Raw genomic sequence first — 21,534 nt, forward strand, 5'->3', positions numbered from 1 at the left:
GTTGTCTAGCTAGTTTTTTCTTTTGTTACAAACGCCATAAAAATGGACTCGTTGCTGAGACTGATTCGCTGCTGTATCGTATGAGAGGGGGAATGGATTTTTTTCTTAAAAGCAATTGCAGATGTCGTGCTTTAAGAAAGCACTTCATACAGACAGTCAGGCACACAACGGTCTGCCTAAACTCCTGCAATTACTGATATTCTTAAAGGATAAAAACACACAAGCGCCTGAGTTGTTTTTGTAATTATTTAATGGACATTCAGAAAAAAAAGCAAACTTTGGCATCTCAAAATGCTTTTAAAACCTTATTTTTTTTCTCAATACCTATTCATCGAAACGTTACATACGTATACGCACAAATTATTTCAAGTCTGTGTGTGTGTGTTCTTGACCGCTTCAACCTGTTCACTGAAGCCATGACCTCTTACCATTCTGAGCATGCTCCCTGGGGCTATCCAATCACAGAGACTTGCAGCCACACACCCATCGGCAGCCGTAGAGAACTACATTTCCCAGAACACGTTGCAGGTCACTTGCATATATTTCAAAAGAGGAGAGTGTTGAGTCCAGGTCACAGAATCAGTGCCGTCCTGGCTTCACCCTATTGACACTGTTGTGGCAGGCACTTCAAACTTACTGTCCAACCCCTAATACCCCAAACGCATACTGATCGAAGGGATGCATGCTGTGCGGCCCGCCTTCGCTGCTCTGAGGTGAAACACGGCCCCAGTCCTGCCTGTCCTATCGGAGGGCGAGCATCTGCACCTGGAAGATCTCCTCAGGGAAGTTCTCCTGCCTCTCCTCGGCCACCACGCTGAAGCCGGCCTGCCTGATGACGTGGCGCAGCGCGGGCAGGTCACGGCACACGCTGCTGTCCACCTCGTCCATGACCACGCCCTCGTGAGCCACGTTGTCCTTGATGCAGACCATCCCGTGAGGGCGCAGCCCCGCCCTGCAGCGCCGCAGGAACCCCACCAGCGCCTCGTCCGTCAGGTGACCTGCACGCAAACACAGGCGGGGGGGTTACTTTAGAAACGCTTCGGTCGTGTTACAGGGATGGAAGCAGAGACTCCCCTACTGCTAGTACCTTTTACTGTGTTTAAATCAGACAGACCTGAGCTTGTTACCGATACACACCGGGGCTAATTAAGCTTGTAGTAAAACCTGGAACGGGTGAAACTGCTACGCAATAGGAGTCTTATTCCCATCCCTGTATTAAGTACGGGCTACTTTGTTGATCTTGCACAGTTAAGTGTGAACTCATGCTGTGAGTATGGGCTTTAATGATACAAACAAAGCCTTTATGTGTAAAAGCAAGGTTAGTGAAGACTTTGAGCACAGCTAGTGGAAACAAAGTATTTTAATAGTAGTGAAAAACTTTTCCAAACCACATTTGTTTTTAGACCTTCATAAAGGCTCTTGTAGTCGAGGCGTTTGCCATTGTTTCTTTCAGCATTGCTAATAGTTTCACGAGTTAGGGATGGTTTCCGTTTCAGCACGTTCCGCTGTGTGCTGCTCTGCCCAGCCCCTGTGCAACGCTCACCTATCACCCACTGGATCCAGATGAGGTCGTAGCGGCCCGGCTGGGGCTGGAAGTCCTGCAGGCCGCAGCAGAAGTAGTTGTCCACGCGACGGCCGTCTTCCTCCAGGTAGCTCCTGGCCTTGACCAGGAACTCGTTGGTCACGTCCACCATGTCCACGGTCTTGAAGAGGGGCAGCAGGAGCCTCTTAGTGATCCGGCCAATCCCAGCACCGCAGTCCAGAGCGCACTGAGTCCCTGTCTTACCAGAGCCGTCCTGCAGGGGGAGAGAGGGAGAGGGAGAGGGGGGGTTAGAGAATAGGCAATAGCATTCTTTGAAAAAAAACACGGGCATCAAATACAGAAAATTAAACATCTTTTAGCAAAAGACAAGAGCCTTTGATCCAGGGCTGCAGAATAGTTGCGCACAATGAGAGCTTAAGGACTTGGTGGGGACTTTTCATTTGTATAGCTGTCAGGAACATTCTCATGTTCCAAGTGAAATAGAAACATTAAGCCCAGCCAATAACTTTTGTCTTTTGTTAATTATGAAATGTAATAATTATTTGGTTCCGGAAGGTTTGGACATTCTACTGCCCTGCTTTGATCATTAAAATCTCGTTTTTGTGCCTGCGATGGTATAGCGAATAGCAGATTTGAATTAGGTCTCTATTCTGTATTTGGACTGAACTTTGGTTCACGTTTGGGTTTCTATACAGAACTAAATAATACAGAACCTGGTTGGAAGATTCAGGATTGGACTGAGAAGAGTCACAAGTGACCCGGCTGGAACTGGCTCCTGGACTGGAAGAGAACCAACTGAGCCCCGCTCCGGTTCTGACAGGAGAACCTACCCCCAGGAACCTCTGCAGAAACTTGCTGGACCCGTGGATGTCGATGTTGGAGATGCTGCCGTAGCCTCCCAGCATGCCGTCCACGGTGGGCGGGACGTCCTTCCAGTACTTCTCAGCCTTGGAGTAGAAGACAGCCTCGTCCCCTATGACCTCCGTCGCCATGCCGACCCTGCGAGGGGGGAACGAGGCGAGACCGCTCACAGTCGGGCGTGCAAGGCGCTCCAGGGTTTACTGCAAGCTTAGGAAGTCACACCGTGGCCCCTAGATTTCATTGTGATGAAAGCTCTCCACCCCCAGCGAGAACTCCAGAGACAGCTAGATAAGTGCTAATCCTCCTAACACAAAACATGCAAGCGATATGCAGCATTTCAGAAGTCATGGCTGCACTGTGATGCATGCCATGGCTTCATCACAGCAAGGCAGGGAGGTGTGTGTGTAAGTGGATCCCCGATCAGACAGACCTCGTGACAGCCAGGATAAATATAGAGGCAGCCGGACGCAAATCTACTTCAGCTTGCACTCGTGTGTATTAATAAAATGGGTTACATTTTGCATTTCATTTATTTTTTATTTTTTTTTATCTTACATCTTTCCTTGTTAGAGTTGGGAAAGGTATACTTTTTTTAAAATTTGTATTCCCCATGGAAAACACCCCCTCCAAAATCTACAGTGCTCCAAAAATACCCCCGCCCCTCACCCCCACCACCCCAGCTAGCTGATGCACCACATATGGTGCTCCTGGACCTCATTCCCTTAATCAATGGGAGAGAGCGGCTGCTAAATCTGATTTTAAAAAGCAATCTCTCCAACACAAGCAGGTCAGCGTGCAGCACAGGACAGGAGCAACCTGCTTGTTGTATGCAGATACTGACAGAAAGCAAACTAGCGCTGGACTTCAAGAAAGCATGCACTTAAAAAGGTACGCACTGCCCTTTGAAAAAGCACCAGTTAAATGCCATTGATTGGTGCCCGGTTGTAAACGCGAGGTGAGGACAGCTTTTCTCATTTAGAAAGCCACACGTGAATGAATTGGATTTATTGAATACCTGCCGATAAATATTTCTTAATTAAGAACATGAGTTTCTGCACACACAGCCTGGAAATGTGTGCATAACCTCCAAATTTTTTTTTTTTTTTTTTTAGTGAAGACAGGGTTTTGAGGTTTCTGTTTTTGCAAATTAAACAAACTGCTGTTAACACAGTCTGATAGTTAAGATGGGATACTGTAACACACACACACACAGGAAAAGGAAATAGATGGAACATTCGACTGCTCGAGTTTGTTATCTTGGCTAAACTATTTTGCAAAACTGACAGCGCAAGCAAGGTGAAAGGCACGTAATCAATGTCATTTAAAAATAGCAATCTCTCTGTGTCGCAGTAGAGGCGACCCGTGTGGTTGCAGTTGACAAGTTTGACAAATTCCAAACCCTGCGGGTTTTTAAATAGCTGGAATTACATACCGCTGAGGCTATTGTTAAAATTAAACCATGTGACTTTTCTCATCGTGACAAAAATCCTGCAGTGTAAATTAAATGTCACCATTTTTTTTAATCGATGAGAATCGACGGTGCGCAGCTACGAATAATCCAGTTAATTTGGACGTCCGTTCACAAGGAGTTCTTAAAAGGAAAGCGCAAGCTGTACGGTGTACAGAAATCGTGTGCTGTATATAACGTATACACAGTGCTCAGTAAAATCTGACCTATTCATACGAGTTTGAAGCAGTCAATCGTGTGGTGTATATAATACACACAGACACGTGTTTAAAATGTAATTTAACTGTCTGTGCTGCACCAGGGTTAATGACACGCACACACACAGGCACCGGCAATTCGTTGTGCTGGTTCGTTGTATCGGTTTTATGTCTGCAGTCTGTGATGCATTTTGTCGCCTTTGTTTAAAATAATAATAATAATCTTGAAAACTCACCGAGTTTCCCAATGCTGTTCTTCCTAGACCCGTCGGTGAACGCTCTGCTCTGACACACTCCGCTCCTCGCAATCCCAAACACACATTTCTGTGCAGAATGCTTCTCAGGAAACGTCATTTCCTAAACTCTTTGCGCATGCCCCGGTTTGGAAACGCAACAGGTTGGGGCGGGGGTTGCCATAGCCCGTCGCGTCCGCCTGGGGGCAGCAGAAAGCGTTTACGGTTTCATCTCTTAAAGGTTTACTAACCTGATTTTACAAAAGCGCTGTTTATAATAATAATAATAATAATAATAATAATAATAATAATAATAATAATAATAACTGGGAAAGATGTTATATCCATTTTCAAAGAAGTCATTATCATAGTTAAAGCATTAGGAAATCTCACTGTTTGCCTGCACTGCTGACTGAATATAAGGAGCCTGCCCCTTTAAGAACTTGTACCTGCCGCGTAGTTACCATGGCACCGAGCGACAACAATCCAACCCCGCCCCGCTGTCACTCAAAAGTTTTATCACTGCGGGAGAAACTTGTGAACCCAAATGAAGCTGAAGAGAATGTGGAGGTAACCCTGAAACAGACCAGGGGTTCGATTTAAAAACAAAACAAGAACAAACAAACAAACACAACGATCTGACATTTCACAAGATGGAATTACAAATGCTAAAGAAGGTAACATGATTATTACGAAATCTAAAGATTGGTTTTGTGTGTGGAGGGTTGGCAGCAAAATTTGAAAATTATATATCCCGTGTATAACCTGACTCAGCATCAGTCTCTGTCTGCACTCCACCCCCCCATCTCGCTCCCCTGTGTTTTAATTGAGTTACATATGTATATGCGTGCGTGCGTGCGTGCGTGCGTGCGTGTGGAGAGAAGGAGCGGTCCCAGTGATTCATGGTCACAATGACACCTTGTGTGTCATTGTGGATGTACATTCGCAAGGCAGGAAAATGCACGGTCCCCTTTCTCAGGGCTTAATGCATGCTGGTTGATAATATATACACTGAGATACATGTATGGTTTATATATATATATATATATATATATATATATATATATATATATATATATATAATAAATGCATTTCATGTTACCCCTTTTTTTCTTTGTTTTTAATGACTTCATGTATTGTGGATGTCAAGTTTTAAATATAGTTTGAGTGGACAGCTGAAGCAATCCATCTTAGCATTGATAGCAGGTTTTATAGCATTGATAACAGATCAGTCTGTGCCTTTTCACAATATTTTAAACCTCTTCTCCAAACCTCAGAATCTCTGGAATCAAACCCTGAAAAGCTTCAGTATGCTGCCCCACTGCCTGAAATATATCAGTTAAAAGAGTTTGAGGAACTCCAGATTCCTCTCTCTCTCTCTCTCTCTCTCTCTCTCTCTCTCTCTCTCTCTCTCTCTCTCTCTCTCTCTCTCTCTCTCTCTCTCTCTCTCTCTCTCTCTCTCTCTCTCTCTCTCTCTCTCTCCTTAGTTCCAGGTTTTATAGATTGGGACTCAGGAATATGTGATCAATACAAACTAGCCCTGGCTAAATTTGTTCCCTGAACGGGGAAATGCTATTTTAAATGATCGAATAGCCTCTGTTTCCCGTTAATTTAAGCACTCAGTGGTGCTGTGTCATGTTGCTCAATCATTTTAACTTCTAGTTCTAGTATGTTCTAGTATATATATGGAATATCAATCATACTCGCTGATAATCAAATACCTCCCTGTTCAGACTCTCTCGAACACGTGCTGCACGATCCTCTCAATGTGTTTCAGGTCCACCGGAGCCCAAGATGAGCAGCAGAAGGAACTTATCCTCCCGTTGACACTCAAGGACCGGGGGAGCCCTCATGATGCTGGATAAATCTCCAGCGGGACAGGACGGGCGCAGCCGTTTCAACGGTTTCTACACTGAGCTGCGAAAGAAATACCCCAGCGCCTTCACCCTGGCAGGAGACCTCGGCAACGACAAGCTCGCTGCCCCGAAAAAGCTGCCCAGCTTGGGGCCTCGGCCGATCCTAAAGCCTGAGGCCTTTCCTGACAACCTAGCCCACAATCCAGCGCTCCTGGGCAGGCGGGCCAGCCACGCTTTCCTCCTCAAGGTGGAGAACGAGAGGAGCGAGCAGAGGAGCAGTGCGGAGAAGAGGCCGTCAAGCGGCAGGCCTCGTATCGTCAAGGGAAACCGAGTCGTGGTGCCCGCGGCCAGAGAGCAAGCCCTGAACCCGGTGAAGCAACTGAGTCTGCCGTCCCTGAGCAATCGGATCGAGCAGAACCGAGCCGTGCTCAGAAACCACCTCAACAACTGGGTCCCTCCCAGAGCCCTGAGCTCCGGAGGGGGCCCTGCCCTGCAAAGCCAGAGCTCTCCAGGAGGGGGCGGCATTGAGCATGCCCAAACAGCCCCCAGTGGCTGGAATTCCTTCAGTGAGCGCTCGGAAGATGTGGGGTCTGGCAGCGAGGTCAAGCCACCGACTCTCTCCCCCCGCCCGAGGGTGCTGAGCTCCGCGCTGGCTGAGCTGCTGCTCCCCAACAAGCCCAAACTGGAGCTCCGCACCCGGGCTGCAAAGAGCAGTAAGTCTTCCCAGCATGCACTGGGTGTGTAAGCTTTTTTCCCGCAGCTGAGACTTTTTTGGAGTTATAAATATATATAGCGGTTATGTTCCCTGTGTGCCTTGCCATGCTTTTACCCCAGTATGGGCCCGTAAGCTTTCCTGAGAAAGCGATCAGTGAGGACTCTCCTTTGTGCTTGCCTGCAGGACTCTCCGTGTCAGACAGCGACGGGGATTCGGGAATTTCATAGGCCCCACCCCTTCTACTGGCTCCTCTGCATTCCAAGACTCCACCCCCTCCCGAGTGTGCTTCCAGGACGAGTCCCCAGTGGAAGTGGAGTCCCGCTACCAGGAACGGCTGCTGCTGAGCAGGGGGGCGGGAGGGAAGGGCTGGGCAGCACCAGCGGGTAACAGCAGCACCAGTCTGGAGAAACCTCCTACAGGAGCCACCACTGTCCCAGAGAGCGTGGAGCCCAGGTGGGAGCGAGATCCTAAAAGCCTAGTAGCCAGGGAAGAGGCAGGAGCAGGGGCAGAGGAGCAAGCAGAGGTCTCCAGGCGTCTTCCCCAGCCTGGGATCCCCAGCCCAGGACCAGCAGGGGACGGAAGCCCTCTGAGAGGGGGAGGGAGGGAGGCTCCGGGGTTCGGCGGGACGTTGAATCACCCCAGTCTTCAGCACACCGGGAGGCTGTCAGGGTGCCGGTCGCTCGACTGCCACCAGCAGGGAGTCATCACCTGCCAGTGCTGCACTCAGCCGTCACCGGAGAAACCACAGCGGAGCAAGAACAGCACAGGTGAGAGGGGCAGACAGGTGAGAGGGGCAGACAGGTGAGAGGAGCAGACAGGTGAGAGGGGCAGACAGGTGAGAGGAGCAGACAAGGTGAGAGGAGCAGACAGGTGAGAGGAGCAGACAGGTGAGAGGAGCAGACAGGTGAGAGGAGCAGACAGGTGAGAGGGGCAGACAGGTGCAGACAGGTGAGAGGAGCAGACAGGTGAGAGGAGCAGACAGGTGAGAGGGGCAGACAGGTGAGAGGAGCAGACAGGTGAGAGGGGCAGACAGGTGAGAGGGGCAGACATGTTATTCTTCATGTTAAAGATTTAGACCTTTTATGCATGCGCCAGACTCACATTAAATCACTGACAATAACTCAATTCGCAGTGTGTCCGTAAACTTGTCCCTTAAATATTCTCAGACGTGTGCTTTTAAATCCCATTTAAAGTAAAGTCAGTTAGCCGCTGTTGATCAGACGCCTGTGTGCCTGGTCTTGAAAGACACCACTCTGGCTGTAGCAGTCCTGTTATTAAACCCCAGCCCATATTAACCCACACCCCCATGCTTGGCAGCGAGGGAAGCCCCAGACCTCCTTAGGCTGTACGCCAGGGTGAAGAGGACTCTGAAAACCCGGGTGAAGCGAATGCAGGGGCCAAAGAATAGCAACGAGGAGGCCCCGCCCTTCGACTACATTGACCACACCCAGAGAGGCGGGGCCGTGGAGAGCAGCTCCAATCAGCGCTCTGCACAGAGTAAGAAGGAGCGGCTGTACGCCGTGACCGAAGGAGCGCCCCCTGCTGTTCAGTGAGTAGTTGTGTGGAACCCGAACCCTTTCAGTGCCGTGTCTCTTATGGCACTACACCACCTTTCTCTGTTCTGCACCGCCCATGCTGGGGGAAGGTTTCATTTTAGTTTAAAACCCAGATGAAAGACTTCTTGCAGACCTCTGTGTACTGAGATAGACCGAGTAGCAGTCGTTTCCATGGTGTTGTGTTGCTGCAGCAGGGAGAGGGTGCAGCGGGGCGGGCAGAGAGCCAGTCTGCCACGGGGACCCTAACAGGGAGGCTCCTGAGGGCCAACGCAGACTCCAGCTGGCTGATCATGCTGAGCCTGCTCTCGCGGAGGTAAGGAGCCATTCCACTCCATTTCAACTCCTGCACAGGACTGTGTGTGAGGAAATCACCCCCTGTACACTACACTGACCCTCCTTGATCTCAGCTACTGAAGACATCTCTCTACTTACTTCCACTAAACCTACTGATCACTAAACACATTACACCTGCATTCTGTAGTTACCTCTAGACACCTGCTGGACAATAAAAGAACTGCAACTGCACTCCAAATTAGCAAGCTACAGAATCGACCTACAGAGAACCCTTGACTGAAACGGAGATGGGAGATGCAGCTTTGATCTACCCCAGAATGGGACCCCACTTCCTGGATCCTTATAACCTCCGCTTCCTAGCCCCGTTGCCAGGCAACCCTCGCACGGCTACCGCGTGTCTCTCCGCGTGGGTAAGCTTGAGCGGCCGTGAAGAATTTGAATCTCAGTTTGCAGAGTGTCAGGGGAAAGGTAGAGGGCCTGGCTGGATTCCACCTGGATCTCCTCCCAGCAGCAGCAGATTCAGAGTCTCCTGCTGCACACAGCCCTTCACGGTCAGGACCGCTTCGGACACGCCCTCCTTCATTTCTTATTGTAATTCTGTTCAGGGGCACAGTCACAACTGATTTTTGTCTCTGCATTTCCAATTTCTTTCTTTCTTTCTTTCTTTCTTTCTTTCTTTCTTTCTTTCGCTCGCTTGCTAGTCTGTGTCACTGTTTCATTCTTTACCGCGTTTTGTACCCTGAGGAATTCAGACTGCAATACACCCTCTTTTCTAAGTGTGTCAGGATGCAACTTTGTGTAATAGTGTGGAATAGTCTTCCCATCTCTCTCTCTCTCTCTCTCTCTCTCTCTCTCTCTCTCTGGTCCTGTGCTTTTGCAGTCTTGCATGCTAAACATCTATGGATCTGTACTGCTGCTGAATCTCTCTCTCTCTCTCTCTCTCTCTCTCTCTCTCTCTCTCTCTCTCTCTCTCTCTCTCTCAGGAGAGCTATGAAAGAGCCTCCTTTAACCAAGTAGACCGTTTTTACCCATTGTGGCTAGGAGATATTGAATTACCCGGCCATGGGGTTGATGTGGGAGAATGGTGCCATATATATATATATATATATATACGAGAGGAGATAGATATTACCATTCATTTTAGCAGAATCACATTAAATGGTAATATTGAGAGACGTCGCAGATACAACGCTTTTGAAGGGAATACGTTTCTGCAATACTTTCCCATCGCCGCTAAACAATAAAAAGTACCCATTTCTGAAGTTACTGTAATGTAGCCGGTCTACCACAAGGTGGCAATGTTGTGCTGCTGGTGCTATTCGGAGAAGCGCAGCATCACAGCTGCTTTCCATTCAGAGCCGCTTGTGAACAAGCCCTTGAGTCTGTTTTTCGTTTGTGTATTTACACAGCAGGTGCTATGAAACTAAACCAGAGAGCGCGCAACAAGCGCTTGTGCGCTGTGCACTACTACCGTTTGTAGTGCAAGTGTGCATTTCACCACCCTGCGGAACATTGCATTATGACGACGTCACCCCTTATACAAATTAGTGTAACCAATGTGTTTTGAATTCACATTCTTCATCGAAAAAGGTAACTAAAAAGCCCAATTAAACATAACAAATTTTTTTTTTTTTTTTTTTTTGTTAACAGCGCAGTTTTCCACATTTTGTTTTGGGTAACGTGGAGACTTCGCTTGCAGCGGCTGTGTCGAGAGCACTTTGACTCCAGTCGTTATAGCGAGTTAGTCAGTCAGTAGGCTTGGTTATAAGGTTAGCACGGATACTGAAATCTGGGTTCAGTGGCTGAAAACCTCTTATACTCCATCTAGTGGATTACTGCGGTATTGCAAGCGCTGATTTTAGTTGCGCAGTTTTGCATTACGTGACCCTGGACCAGAGGTCCCCAAACTGTGGTACGCGTATCCCCAGGGGTACGCGTGACAAATTGTGTAATGGCGAATTTTTTTTTTTTTTTTTTTTTTTTGCATTTTCATAAGACTTGCCATACTTACACAAAACTTTAAAACGCATTGGAAATTCCTTTTAATTTCTGCCGTGAAATGGAGAAACAAACAGAGAGCCGTGCAAGACAATCTCGCAGCAGCGGGACACTTGGGATCAACGCTGTGGTGTGCTCGTTTATTGCAAACCTCCAAGAAGTGGTAACAATGAGAACAGGATACAGAGGGACAGTGACGTACAGAACTCTCACCACCAATAACTGCACAACGCGAATTAAATGTATTATATTTATGACGTATGTTTTTAGTTTTTTATTAATTACATTTTTTTTTGGTGCTTATTATGAGCTATTTTCGATTTTTATGTAAATCATTTTTTCAGAGCTTTCGATTTTTATGTACTGTATGAAATTATTGTTTTCTGTTACTGTACTTTACAAAATGCTTGTTTTTTTTTCAGTCACAAAGTAGTAACTGTACAGTACCACACTTTGTACCTTCTTTCCTTTGTTGTCTTCCACAACGAAATCCCTGTGGTCACGGACACATTCCTCTGGGGTTTTTGTGTTTAGGCATTTGTTTTACATTTCGCCACAATTTGCAATTCTGTTTTAAATCCTACGTATGTTAACTGTAATATAGCTTTAAATCCCGCGAACAAGCCTCCAGTCGAGAACGTATTCAGAACTACAAGTTAGGGAAAGGTAGTTTGTTTTTGTGGTTTATGTATTAGGTTTTTGAGTTATGTGAATTGAGTATATTTCCAGTGTTTTTCTGGTGTTCATTATACACAGATTTTTTTTAAAAACATTTTTTTGTATCAGGGGTGTTTTATCGGTTAAACCCTAAAATCAGAAGCCGTAATTATATTATTATAGTCATTTATATTGTAAGTATATTATTGTGTATGTGTATAAAACTGTGTATTATGAAAGCATTTATTAAAAACAACATGAAAATATAAATCTGTATGCTAGGGGTGCGCAGACAGGTGATAGGTCTGGAAGGGGGTACGCGGCAATCAAAAGTTTGGGAACCTCTGCCCTAGACAATTAGACAACGCAGAGTGTAGCGTGTTATATATTAAAATGCATTTTAAAATGTAAAACCACCATTAAACCAGGTTAGATTAGCGATATGCCGCGAGCAGAGACATCATTCTTACAGCATAAAAGCGCACGTTGGGTATTATAGCGATCCATAGAATTACAGAGGCAATTCAACTGAATTAAAGCGACCCCACTTCGAGACACTCTCACAACTAAAGGGGGTCACCCTTCACATCATTGCTGGCTGGTTTGGCTGAAAGGGAGAGGTCTCTGTAGAAACTCTGAGCAGCTGTGTGAGGGAGGCTGTTTTAAGGGGTTACTCTGACAGTACACATAAGTACAGTTGATGTTATTATTGATGCTGTTGTTGTTCGGTATGGCTCTAAAACCCTTTTTTAAATAAAAGAGATTTGTTTAAGTGATGCGTTCCACAACAAGCAGGCTGCCTGCCTCCCAGCACAACACTGCAGAGGAAAATATCCCTCTGGCTGGGACTGATGGGTGCCCTCCCTGGGAAACGTCGTTTTCAGACTCACCTTACCCTTATGGAAGTCTCCCAGTAAAAAATTGGGATAATGCACAGTGAAAGCATGGTGAAGCATAGGCAAGCACTGTAAAGAATAGTGAGGTATGGTAAAGTATATATATATTAAAAAAACATGGCAAAGCTGAGTGAACTGTGGTAAATGCACAAGTAAACATGGGAAACGGCACAAATACTGTGGGGATATAAGGATAATACTAGCTAAAACTGCGAGAAAAAGGTGGTAAAAAATGCAATCTTCCATTTAAAAAAAATAATAATAATGTGAAGCAAGGATATATGCACGGCAGGTTATTGAAAGAAAATGAAATTGTGGGTTATCGTGTGTTTTTCAAGACAACTAATATACCACTGCTAAAAAAAAATAACTGAACCATGTGCTTCCCTTTGCAATAACAATGCAACATTGCCTAAAATAAAACACACAAAAAAAACCTCATAATAATGCAATAGGCTACAGAGCAATACATAACTGTGCTGCTCTGAAGCAAAGCCACATATTCAGGGAGGAATAGAGCAACGCTATCGAACCAGCGATGAGGAGCTACACACAACTCCTTCGAGTAACTAAGCAGTTGCTAGTCAGCGTGCGATGCCTCCACCTCTTTGACAGCGTGCTCCCTGCTGCTCTGTAAAGACAGTCATTCTTCTAATGTAAAAGCTACCCACAGTGTAAAAAAAAACCCAGAGGCATGCTGAGAGCCTCCTGTCAGTTAGCTGTGATTCCGCTGCAGTTGTACTGTGTGCTGTCACAGTGTTTCACTGCTGCCGTGGGGGTCTGGGCTGGGAGAGCCTTACTTCTACTTACCAATCTCGAGTGTTGAAAAGGGCGGGCTATCATCGAGCACTGTACTCGTCAGGGCTTTCAAACTCCTTTCACAGACCCTCATAAGCACTGATCTTGGGCTCCCTCATGTTACCTGAGTCAAGGTAGTCTGACTAGACTGGAGCTGTGAAACCAGCCTGATATTAGAAAACGGTGGCTTCAACTTCCTGTGCTGCAGGTCAGCTTCACCCTGGTGGTCCAGTTCTAAAGCCTGGGTCACAGCGAATCATGTAATAGCATTCTAATGTAATGTATTACACAACACCTATGGAATATAGGAGCAAAAATCAGGGCACACTTTATTTAAAGTATATGATATATGGGGTGTAATTTGGGGTTGCACGCAGACTTTTATACTTTTTAATGAAATATAATAATCTGCATATATTGTAAACTCTGCTTCTTTTATTTGTTACAACTATATGTACACATCAGTCTATCTATCTATCTATCTATCTATCTATCTATCTATCTATCTATCTATCTATCTATCTGTCTATCTATCTATCTGAAACTGTAGTGCAATAGCTTTGAATGGTGTTGTAATCATTTTAAAAGTATTTTCTTTATGGTGTCCATGTGTTGGAGCTTTATTGCTTGAGTTTTAGCCAGCGTTGACGATGGTCTTGTCTCTGTTTGCCTGTGAACCCAGTAGCACCTCTCCCCCCAGCTCCCTCTCTGTGCCGGGACAGGGTGAACCAGTTCTGGGCGTGTCCCTCAAACACAGAGCCTTCATTCAGGGCTGAGGAGATGTTTACAGAGCAGCCCTGCAATGCACTGACTGCTGGAGCCTGCATGAGTGAGTGTGTGGGAGTGTGTGTGTGAGTCTGTGACAGTGTGTGAGTGTGTGTGTGAGTCTGTGACAGTGTGTGAGTGTGTGTGTGAGTCTGTGACAGTGTGTGAGTGTGTGGGAGTGTGTGTGTGAGTCTGTGACAGTGTGTGAGTGGGTGTCTGTGAGTGTGGATGGCTCACTATTAGCTTACTATTAATGCTGTTGTGAAAAAAAAACCCATTCCTAATCAATTCGGAGGATGCCATCATCAAGTGCTGCCGTGAATAAGCTGCCATCTGCTGTATCCAGAGTCATCTCAACGAAGGCCCGTACAGTATTTCAGATTCAGCCCTCCCTGCTAATGCAGGAGCCCCAACACCCTCCTGCTGTGACCTGTGAGGGTGAAGTCTCGGGGCCCCTCGAGGGTCATTGCTCCCCAGCGAATGGGAGATGTTCACTGTGCCTTGTCCCAGGCTGTAGCACACTCTCTCTCTCTCTCCCGCCCCCCCCCTCTCTCTCTCTCTCTCTCTCTGTCTGTCTCTCTGTCTCCCCCCCCCTCTCTCTCTCTCTCTCATGCTTTTCCTGGCTCTCCACCAAGTCCGTCCCTCTTTAAGCTCTAGGCAGCCTTTTCTAGGTCACAGTGACAGCAAAGCGCCCGCTCTCTTTTCTCTGTGTGTGCTGATCTGCTGAGAACTCACTGACTAAACACTCACCATGAGAACCTCAATGCAGGGCTCGTACCCTCAACCCTCAGCCAGCATCAGGAGTTTACAGATCTATATATAACATACCGCGGCAGACCCTGATAGCGATGTGATACTTGAGATCCAGCCATCTGAAATGTGGCTGCGTCACATGACTCGTGTGAAAGAGTGTGTATCACACACACTAGAGGATTAACTGTGCTGTTGAGCTCTTACATTAAAACAACATTGCATTGTGTGCTGTATGATACAAGAGGATATTCACCCCGCACAGCTGTGAGCTCAATTGAGGAGTGTCCTGGAAAGGCCTGATGACCAGGACTGCTCCGCGCATCGCAGAGCCGATTAGAGATGATGACAGCTGCTCGGTGCTTTCAAGGCCATATGGTCATCATAGCTAAGCACTGCGCACGTTTATTTTTGTTCAGAGCTGATCTTGTATACAGGCATAATGCCTCAGGTCAATATGCACCACAGTGACCCCTAGTGGTCAGGCTTCAGACAAGGCCAGGGTGGAGACCTGTAGGTTAAACTCTGTCCTGCAGGGTTCAGTGCAGCACCTGCTGCTCAGGGGCGCTGCTGTGGCAGCTGGCGTGCTAGCGGATTGGACTGGAGAATTCCTCTTGCTGAGAGCAGCTCCAGTTAGAAGGGAGAGAGCTGTGCTGAGCTGAGCTGAGCTGCTCTAGCCTCTGACTCACCATCCCAGCTTGGCAGTGCTAATGATGTGCTTTCTTTAGCTGCGCTCTCTCGACCCCACCATAGCGATTTATCCCTGTAAGTGGTGTGTTGGAGAAGGCTCTGTTCTCGCGCTGCTGTGCTGCTGTCACTCTGCCTGGTTAAAAATGCATGGCAGCCTCCTTATCAATATTTAATACATGCAAGCCTCTTAACTGGATCTGGTGCACCTTTAGAAATAGTCACAGAAACTAAGCAAATCCAGTGACCAGCGTTTCCAGTAGAAGTCTTTCTCAGCGTCTTCAATGTAAATTCAATGACCAACGTTTCCACTAGAAGTCTTTCTCAGTGTTGAATGTAAATTCAATGACAAACGTTTCCACTAGAAGTCTTTCCCATCATCTTCAATGTAAATTCAATGACAAACGTTTCCACTGGAAGTCTTTCTCAGCGTCTTCAATGTAATTCAATCCTGAGACCGACCCTGTATTCAGGGCATCATCAACAGATCCAAACACATCAAGTCACTGCTGAATTACCTCTGTGATCCCCGGTGTACATGCCAACCACCAAGCCCTCTGAAAACCTGAATGCAACATGACGTCCCCCTTCATTAAAAACAACTCTTAGACAGGAAGGCAGCGATTTACAACAGTTTGCACTGAAGGAGACTCGCACATGTTGTCAGGTGTTTGGACGAGTTTATTTGAGTGTGTTTCTAAGCGCTGCTGAGTGTTTTATGGTTATGGGTGTGTCGTGGTGTACCCTTGCTAGAGGTTGCTACCAACCTTTTAACTATTTTCCATCGTCTGAAGAAAAACCGTGAAACATGCCTTTCAGTGCCTCTCGGTTTTCATTGCTTATACAATAGACTAGTATATTCCTTTTGTAAGTATTGAGAATGGGGAACGCGCTTTGTCACACAGCGCCATCTCTCTCACACTTTGGGTATTGCAGGCGGCCGAACGTTCTGTGCTGCTGTTGTAAAGTAGCTATATTCTTAATGGGAGTGTGGGTGAAAAAACGTTCCCTTTAAGGGAATAAAGCAATCATTCCTGATTGCTTAAACGAATATAAAACATATTATAAAATACATGCTGTACATAAAATCCGATTTCAGATAGATTCTCCACGGACCCTTCTGTCGTATATTAGTATTTTATAGGTAAGACATTTTTTAAATGTGTATAAAGTTCTGATCTGTTGGACGTGTTTCTGTGGGTTTGGGTTTGCTTTAGATCTTGTTTTTTTTTTTATCAGAATCAGGTTCTGGTGCTAGTTCTGCGTTGTATTGATCTGGTCGCGGTTTGAAGAGATCTCAGCTCTTTCTGCTTACTCATAATGTCCACTACTTATTGGAAAAACAGCCAGACTGAAGCTCTGCACTGAAATTAGTTATTGATCCTCGTTGTAGCTCGGGGACTACAAACCCCCTCCCGCTGCCTCTTCTCTCTCGATCGCTCTGTCTCCTTCGTTCTCTCTGTCTTTCTTTCTCGTTACTCTTTCAGGCTTACTCTCCCAATCACTTTCTTTCTCTCTCTTTATAGCTCCCCCCTTCCTATCCCTCTCTGTCTCCTGGACTCTCACATCCTTCCCTCTCTTTTTCTCTTCCTCTCTTTCTCTCTCTCTTCCTTTCTCTACCCACCATTCTATCCTCTTTTCCTGTGTGTCTTGTTCTCTTTCTTTCTCATTCTCTTATTCTCCCCCCCCTCTCTCTCTCCTTGTTCGTGCCGCTGCTTCAGTGCTCCATCCTCCCACATGCAGCTGTTAGAACTCAGACTCAGAGCTTTTGAAAGCCAGGCAGGGTGGTCAGGGCAGTGGGGGACACACACAACAATCCATGGTGATGCTGGGAGAGGGGCGAGAGCAGGGCCCCCCCCCCCTCTCTCTCTCTCTCTCTCTCTCTCTCTCTCTCTCTCTCTCTCTCTCTCTCTCTCTCTCTCTCTCTCTCTCTGTAGATAGTTCCATAATCATAGTCTACTGCAGCTACGAGAACGTACCTGTGTATTAACTAACACACGCACCATCTAGCACAGTAACTACAGTAGCAGCAGGCTGGCTTACACTCAGCAAAGCACGACCACTTTGAAAACAAATATACTGAGAAAAGAAACCCGTCCAAATAGAAAAAATGTTCAACGAACGCAGGAAAACACACTTTATGTGCACAGAAAAGAACACTTGTCGGAGGTTTTTTTTTTTTTTAAGTTTTGCAACAGTATATTATTTTTGGTGCAAATCTTATGGTGGCTCTTGGTACCAGAACCATTATGCAAAATGTTAGTTTGCATCAGAATTTAGCATCTGCAGTGCTTATCCATAAGAACATAAGAACATAAGAGAGTTTACAATGCTTACATTGTCCATATACTGTGAGTGGTTCATAGAAAAGTATTGCAGTGCTTCCCTGTGCTTTACCATGCCTCTCTGTGCTTTACAATGCTTCCCTATGCTTTACCAGACCTCTCTGTGCTTTACAATGCTTCCCTATGCTTTACCAGACCTCCCTGTGCTTTACAATGCTTCCCTATGCTTTACCAGACCTCCCTGTGCTTTACAATGCTTCCCTGTGCTTTACCAGACCTCCCTGTGCTTTACAATGCTTCCCTATGCTTTACCATGCCTCTCTGTGCTTCACAATGCTTCCCTGTGCTTTACCACACCTCTCTGTGCTTTACAATGCTTCTCTATGCTTTACCAGACCTCTCTGTGCTTTACAAAGCTTCCCTGTGCTTTACCACACCTCTCTGTGCTTTACAATGCTTCCCTGTGCTTTACCAGACCTCTCTGTGCTTTACCATGCCTCCCTGTGCTTTACAATGCTTCCCTATGCTTTACCAGACCTCCCTGTACTTTACAATGCTTCCCTATGCTTTACCAGACCTCTCTGTGCTTTACAATGCTTCCCTGTGCTTTACCAGACCTCTCTGTGCTTTACCATGCCTCCCTGTGCTTTACAATGCTTCCCTATGCTTTACCAGACCTCCCTGTACTTTACAATGCTTCCCTATGCTTTACCAGACCTCTCTGTGCTTTACAATGCTTCCCTGTGCTTTACCATGCCTCTCTGTGCTTTACAATGCTTCCCTATGCTTTACCAGACCTCTCTGTGCTTTACAATGCTTCCCTATGCTTTACCAGACCTCCCTGTGCTTTACAATGCTTCCCTATGCTTTACCAGACCTCCCTGTGCTTTACAATGCTTCCCTATGCTTTACCAGACCTCTCTGTGCTTTACAATGCTTCCCTGTGCTTTACCATGCCTCTCTGTGCTTTACAATGCTTCCCTATGCTTTACCAGACCTCTCTGTGCTTTACAATGCTTCCCTATGCTTTACCAGACCTCTCTGTGCTTTACAATGCTTCCCTATGCTTTACCAGACCTATCTATGCTTTACAATGCTTCCCTGTGCTTTACCAGACCTCTCTGTGCTTTACAATGCTTCCCTGTGCTTTACCAGACCTCTCTGTGCTTTACAATGCTTCCCTGTGCTTTACCATGCCTCTCTGTGCTTTACAGTGCTTCCCTGTGCTTTACCAGACCTCTCTGTGCTTTACAATGCTTCCCTATGCTTTACCAGACCTCCCTGTGCTTTACAATGCTTCCCTATGCTTTACCAGACCTCTCTGTGCTTTACAATGCTTCCCTGTGCTTTACCATGCCTCTCTGTGCTTTACAATGCTTCCCTATGCTTTACCAGACCTCTCTGTGCTTTACAATGCTTCCCTATGCTTTACCAGACCTCTCTGTGCTTTACAATGCTTCCCTATGCTTTACCAGACCTATCTATGCTTTACAATGCTTCCCTGTGCTTTACCAGACCTCTCTGTGCTTTACAATGCTTCCCTGTGCTTTACCAGACCTCTCTGTGCTTTACAATGCTTCCCTGTGCTTTACCATGCCTCTCTGTGCTTTACAGTGCTTCCCTGTGCTTTACCATGCCTCTCTGTGCTTTACAGTGCTTCCCTGTGCTTTACCAGACCTCTCTGTGCTTTACAATGCTTCCCTGTGCTTTACCATGCCTCTCTGTGCTTTACAGTGCTTCCCTGTGCTTTACCATGCCTCTCTGTGCTTTACAGTGCTTCCCTATGCTTTACCAGACATCTCTGTGCTTTACCATGCTTTATTAAACTGTGCTGTGTTTTTACTATGCCTTCATCATGGCACACCACAGTAACTGTGCAGCCCAGCCTCTAGCAGACCTGGGACAGAGACACTGTCCCTGCGGGAATCCCAGCCTAACACCCCCACCCCCCAGCGCTGCAGCTTTCAGCCCTGCTTGTGTGAACTGCTCCGGGGGGGGGGGGGGGGGCGAACAAAGCTGGAATTTAAAGAGCCCCCCCCCCCCCCCCCCCCCTCCAATCCTTTCATGTGTGTTTGTCAGAGGAGTGCCAGTGGGGGAGCCAGGAAGCAGCCTGCATTGTAGCTCTCCCCAGCACCCGATACTACAGATAAGGGCTGCTATTCACAGCACTCCTGATATGCATGCAAGCTGCTTCGAGGTGCTGTTTGCTCAGCCACTGTGGGGGCCCCCCTCTCCTCCCCCTGCACCTCCACAGCGCTACACTCCTGATCAGGGTCTACCGAGGTCGATTTCCAGTTTCTACAACGCTGCACTCCCTGTGTTACGACACAGCGGCCATGCTTTGCTATGTACTAATTCTTTACTCTGCTTATAACATTTATCAAACCCTTTCATGACCCTCAGATGATAGTTTAATAGATAAAACGTATTCATGTTTTAGTAAGAAGCAAGGTTAGGATATCTGAAGGAGATGAAATTGTGGGTTATACCTCATTTATACCTGGGCAAACACCACGCTGGTTTATACTGGTCTGCTTTTCAAAGGCGTTGTACAGTATTAAAGCTATTTGTACATTTGTACGATAAAAACTTATCCGAATGTTTTCAGACAGAAACCGCTTTCAACCCCCACTGTGAAATCCAGCCTGAAAGCTCACAGCCTCACGTGTCTATTGTGTGATACCTTGGAAAGCAGAGGCGTCAAAAGAGTGAAACAATTCACGAGCGTGCGCCAGAAAGAGCAATCTCCCTCCCAGGAGCCGTCCGCGAGCTCGTTCTGCACGGCACACGGAAAGCAAACAGGAAGTGCATCACGGGTGACGTCAGCGGCGCTCAGAACTTGGAATCTGGACAGGAAGCTGGAAACTCCCCGCTGTTAGCATCGCAGAGCATTTCCTCTGCTGGGAGAGGGGTGCAGACACGTCCCTTTAAGATCTGAGCTGCAATTACACCGTACAGCCACCTGGTGGCACTGTGTGCTTAGAGAAAACCCCCATCAAATAAACAAGAGTTGGAACTCTGGCACTGTTTGTGCTGCAGAAATGAACAAAGCATTAGGGATCTTTGGAAAGTGACTACATGTTTTGTACAGTTTTTCGAGAGGGGTTCAGCAGGAGTAGTCAACTGCAACTTGATGACAGTACACCCAGCTGACTTTTAAGTATAGTATGAACAGCCGCAGCTCCAAGGCAGGCATCATAGTGTAATGGATCACTGATTTGTGGATCACAGTATAGGTGGTGCTTCATTCAGACCTTAGTAGAAAATGACACTGGCTCAATCTGGGACCCCCAGCAGAACCCCTCACCTCTCCCAACCCCAATCCAAAACCTAGTTTGAATCCTGCTTTCCAACAGGGTCTTTCTCTATCTCTCTCTCTCCCTGTCTCTCTCAGATTCTGTTATTTCTTCCTCTCGTTTCCATCTAGCTAGCGTAGCACGACCGGTAACCTTCCCTCCCTCCCTCCCTCCCTCCCTCCCTCCCTCCCTCCCTCGCTCGCTCTCCCTGCTCACAGATTAAACGGGCAGCCTGCCAGCTCTTCAGATTTCCTGGCAGCCGTGGGGCTTGTCAGCTTCCTGAGGGGGAGGGGCCTGCTGAAAGGTTACATTTGCACAATGTGCCCATGGAAAAACACGGCAGGAGAGCGAGGGGGGAGGAGGAGGAGGACGAGGAAGGGGGGGGGAGGAGGAGGCAGCTCAACTAAACTAAACGACTCCTGCATTCTGCTGTGCCTTGGTAATGGAAAAAGCCCTCAAGGGGAATAAGCACTGCAAGAGTATCGAGTTACGCTCCATCATTACAATGCCTTCTCACTCTCTCTCTCTCTCTCTGTCTCTCCTGTCCCGGTCTCTCTCTCTCTCTGAAATTAAAAGGGTTTCTCAGAGCCCTGCTTTGGGACAGAGCCCTTTTGATGCATTAACTTTTGATCTGGGAGGATCATTTGTACAGGCAGGCAGGCAGGCAGGCAGGCTGCGT

General features: G+C 46.9%; 3 protein-coding genes across 3 annotated transcripts; 2 read left to right on the forward strand and 1 right to left on the reverse strand.

Moving 5' to 3' along the window:
• Positions 1–232: 232 nt before the first annotated feature.
• On the reverse strand, positions 233–4,460 carry LOC117964696 (N-terminal Xaa-Pro-Lys N-methyltransferase 1-like). Its single transcript, XM_058986778.1, has 4 exons — positions 4,306–4,460; positions 2,374–2,542; positions 1,544–1,796; positions 233–998 (listed from the first exon to the last, which is right to left on the reverse strand). The coding sequence occupies exons 2-4, from the start codon at positions 2,533–2,535 to the stop codon at positions 742–744; spliced, it is 672 nt and encodes a 223-aa protein (XP_058842761.1). The 5' UTR covers positions 2,536–2,542; positions 4,306–4,460; the 3' UTR covers positions 233–741.
• Positions 4,461–4,825: 365 nt separating this feature from the next.
• On the forward strand, positions 4,826–6,949 carry LOC131697510 (uncharacterized). The gene is made up of 2 exons (XM_058986780.1): positions 4,826–4,979; positions 6,080–6,949. Exon 2 carries the CDS (start codon positions 6,154–6,156, stop codon positions 6,901–6,903), a length of 750 nt encoding a protein of 249 aa, XP_058842763.1. The 5' UTR covers positions 4,826–4,979; positions 6,080–6,153; the 3' UTR covers positions 6,904–6,949.
• Positions 6,950–6,993: 44 nt separating this feature from the next.
• On the forward strand, positions 6,994–10,350 carry LOC131697549 (uncharacterized). Its single transcript, XM_058987205.1, has 3 exons — positions 6,994–6,997; positions 7,032–7,640; positions 8,191–10,350. The coding sequence occupies exons 1-3, from the start codon at positions 6,994–6,996 to the stop codon at positions 8,424–8,426; spliced, it is 849 nt and encodes a 282-aa protein (XP_058843188.1). The 3' UTR covers positions 8,427–10,350.
• The last annotated feature ends 11,184 nt before the right edge of the window (positions 10,351–21,534 follow it).

This window comes from Acipenser ruthenus, chromosome 15, assembly GCF_902713425.1.
Source record: "Acipenser ruthenus chromosome 15, fAciRut3.2 maternal haplotype, whole genome shotgun sequence".
In the NCBI taxonomy this organism is placed as follows: domain Eukaryota; kingdom Metazoa; phylum Chordata; class Actinopteri; order Acipenseriformes; family Acipenseridae; genus Acipenser; species Acipenser ruthenus.

Excerpts from the sequence above, each read along its gene's own strand:
- LOC131697510 (XM_058986780.1), top strand. The coding sequence starts at position 6,154 with ATGATGCTGGATAAATCTCCAGCGGGACAGGACGGGCGCAGCCGTTTC.
- LOC131697549 (XM_058987205.1), top strand. Across the intron at positions 7,641-8,190 it reads GCGGAGCAAGAACAGCACAG|CGAGGGAAGCCCCAGACCTC; the intron begins GTGAGAGGGGCA and ends CATGCTTGGCAG.
- LOC117964696 (XM_058986778.1), bottom strand. The coding sequence starts at position 2,535 with ATGGCGACGGAGGTCATAGGGGACGAGGCTGTCTTCTACTCCAAGGCT. Across the intron at positions 1,797-2,373 it reads TTCTGCAGAGGTTCCTGGGG|GACGGCTCTGGTAAGACAGG; the intron begins GTAGGTTCTCCT and ends CTCCCCCTGCAG. Across the intron at positions 999-1,543 it reads CTGGATCCAGTGGGTGATAG|GTCACCTGACGGACGAGGCG; the intron begins GTGAGCGTTGCA and ends GTTTGCGTGCAG.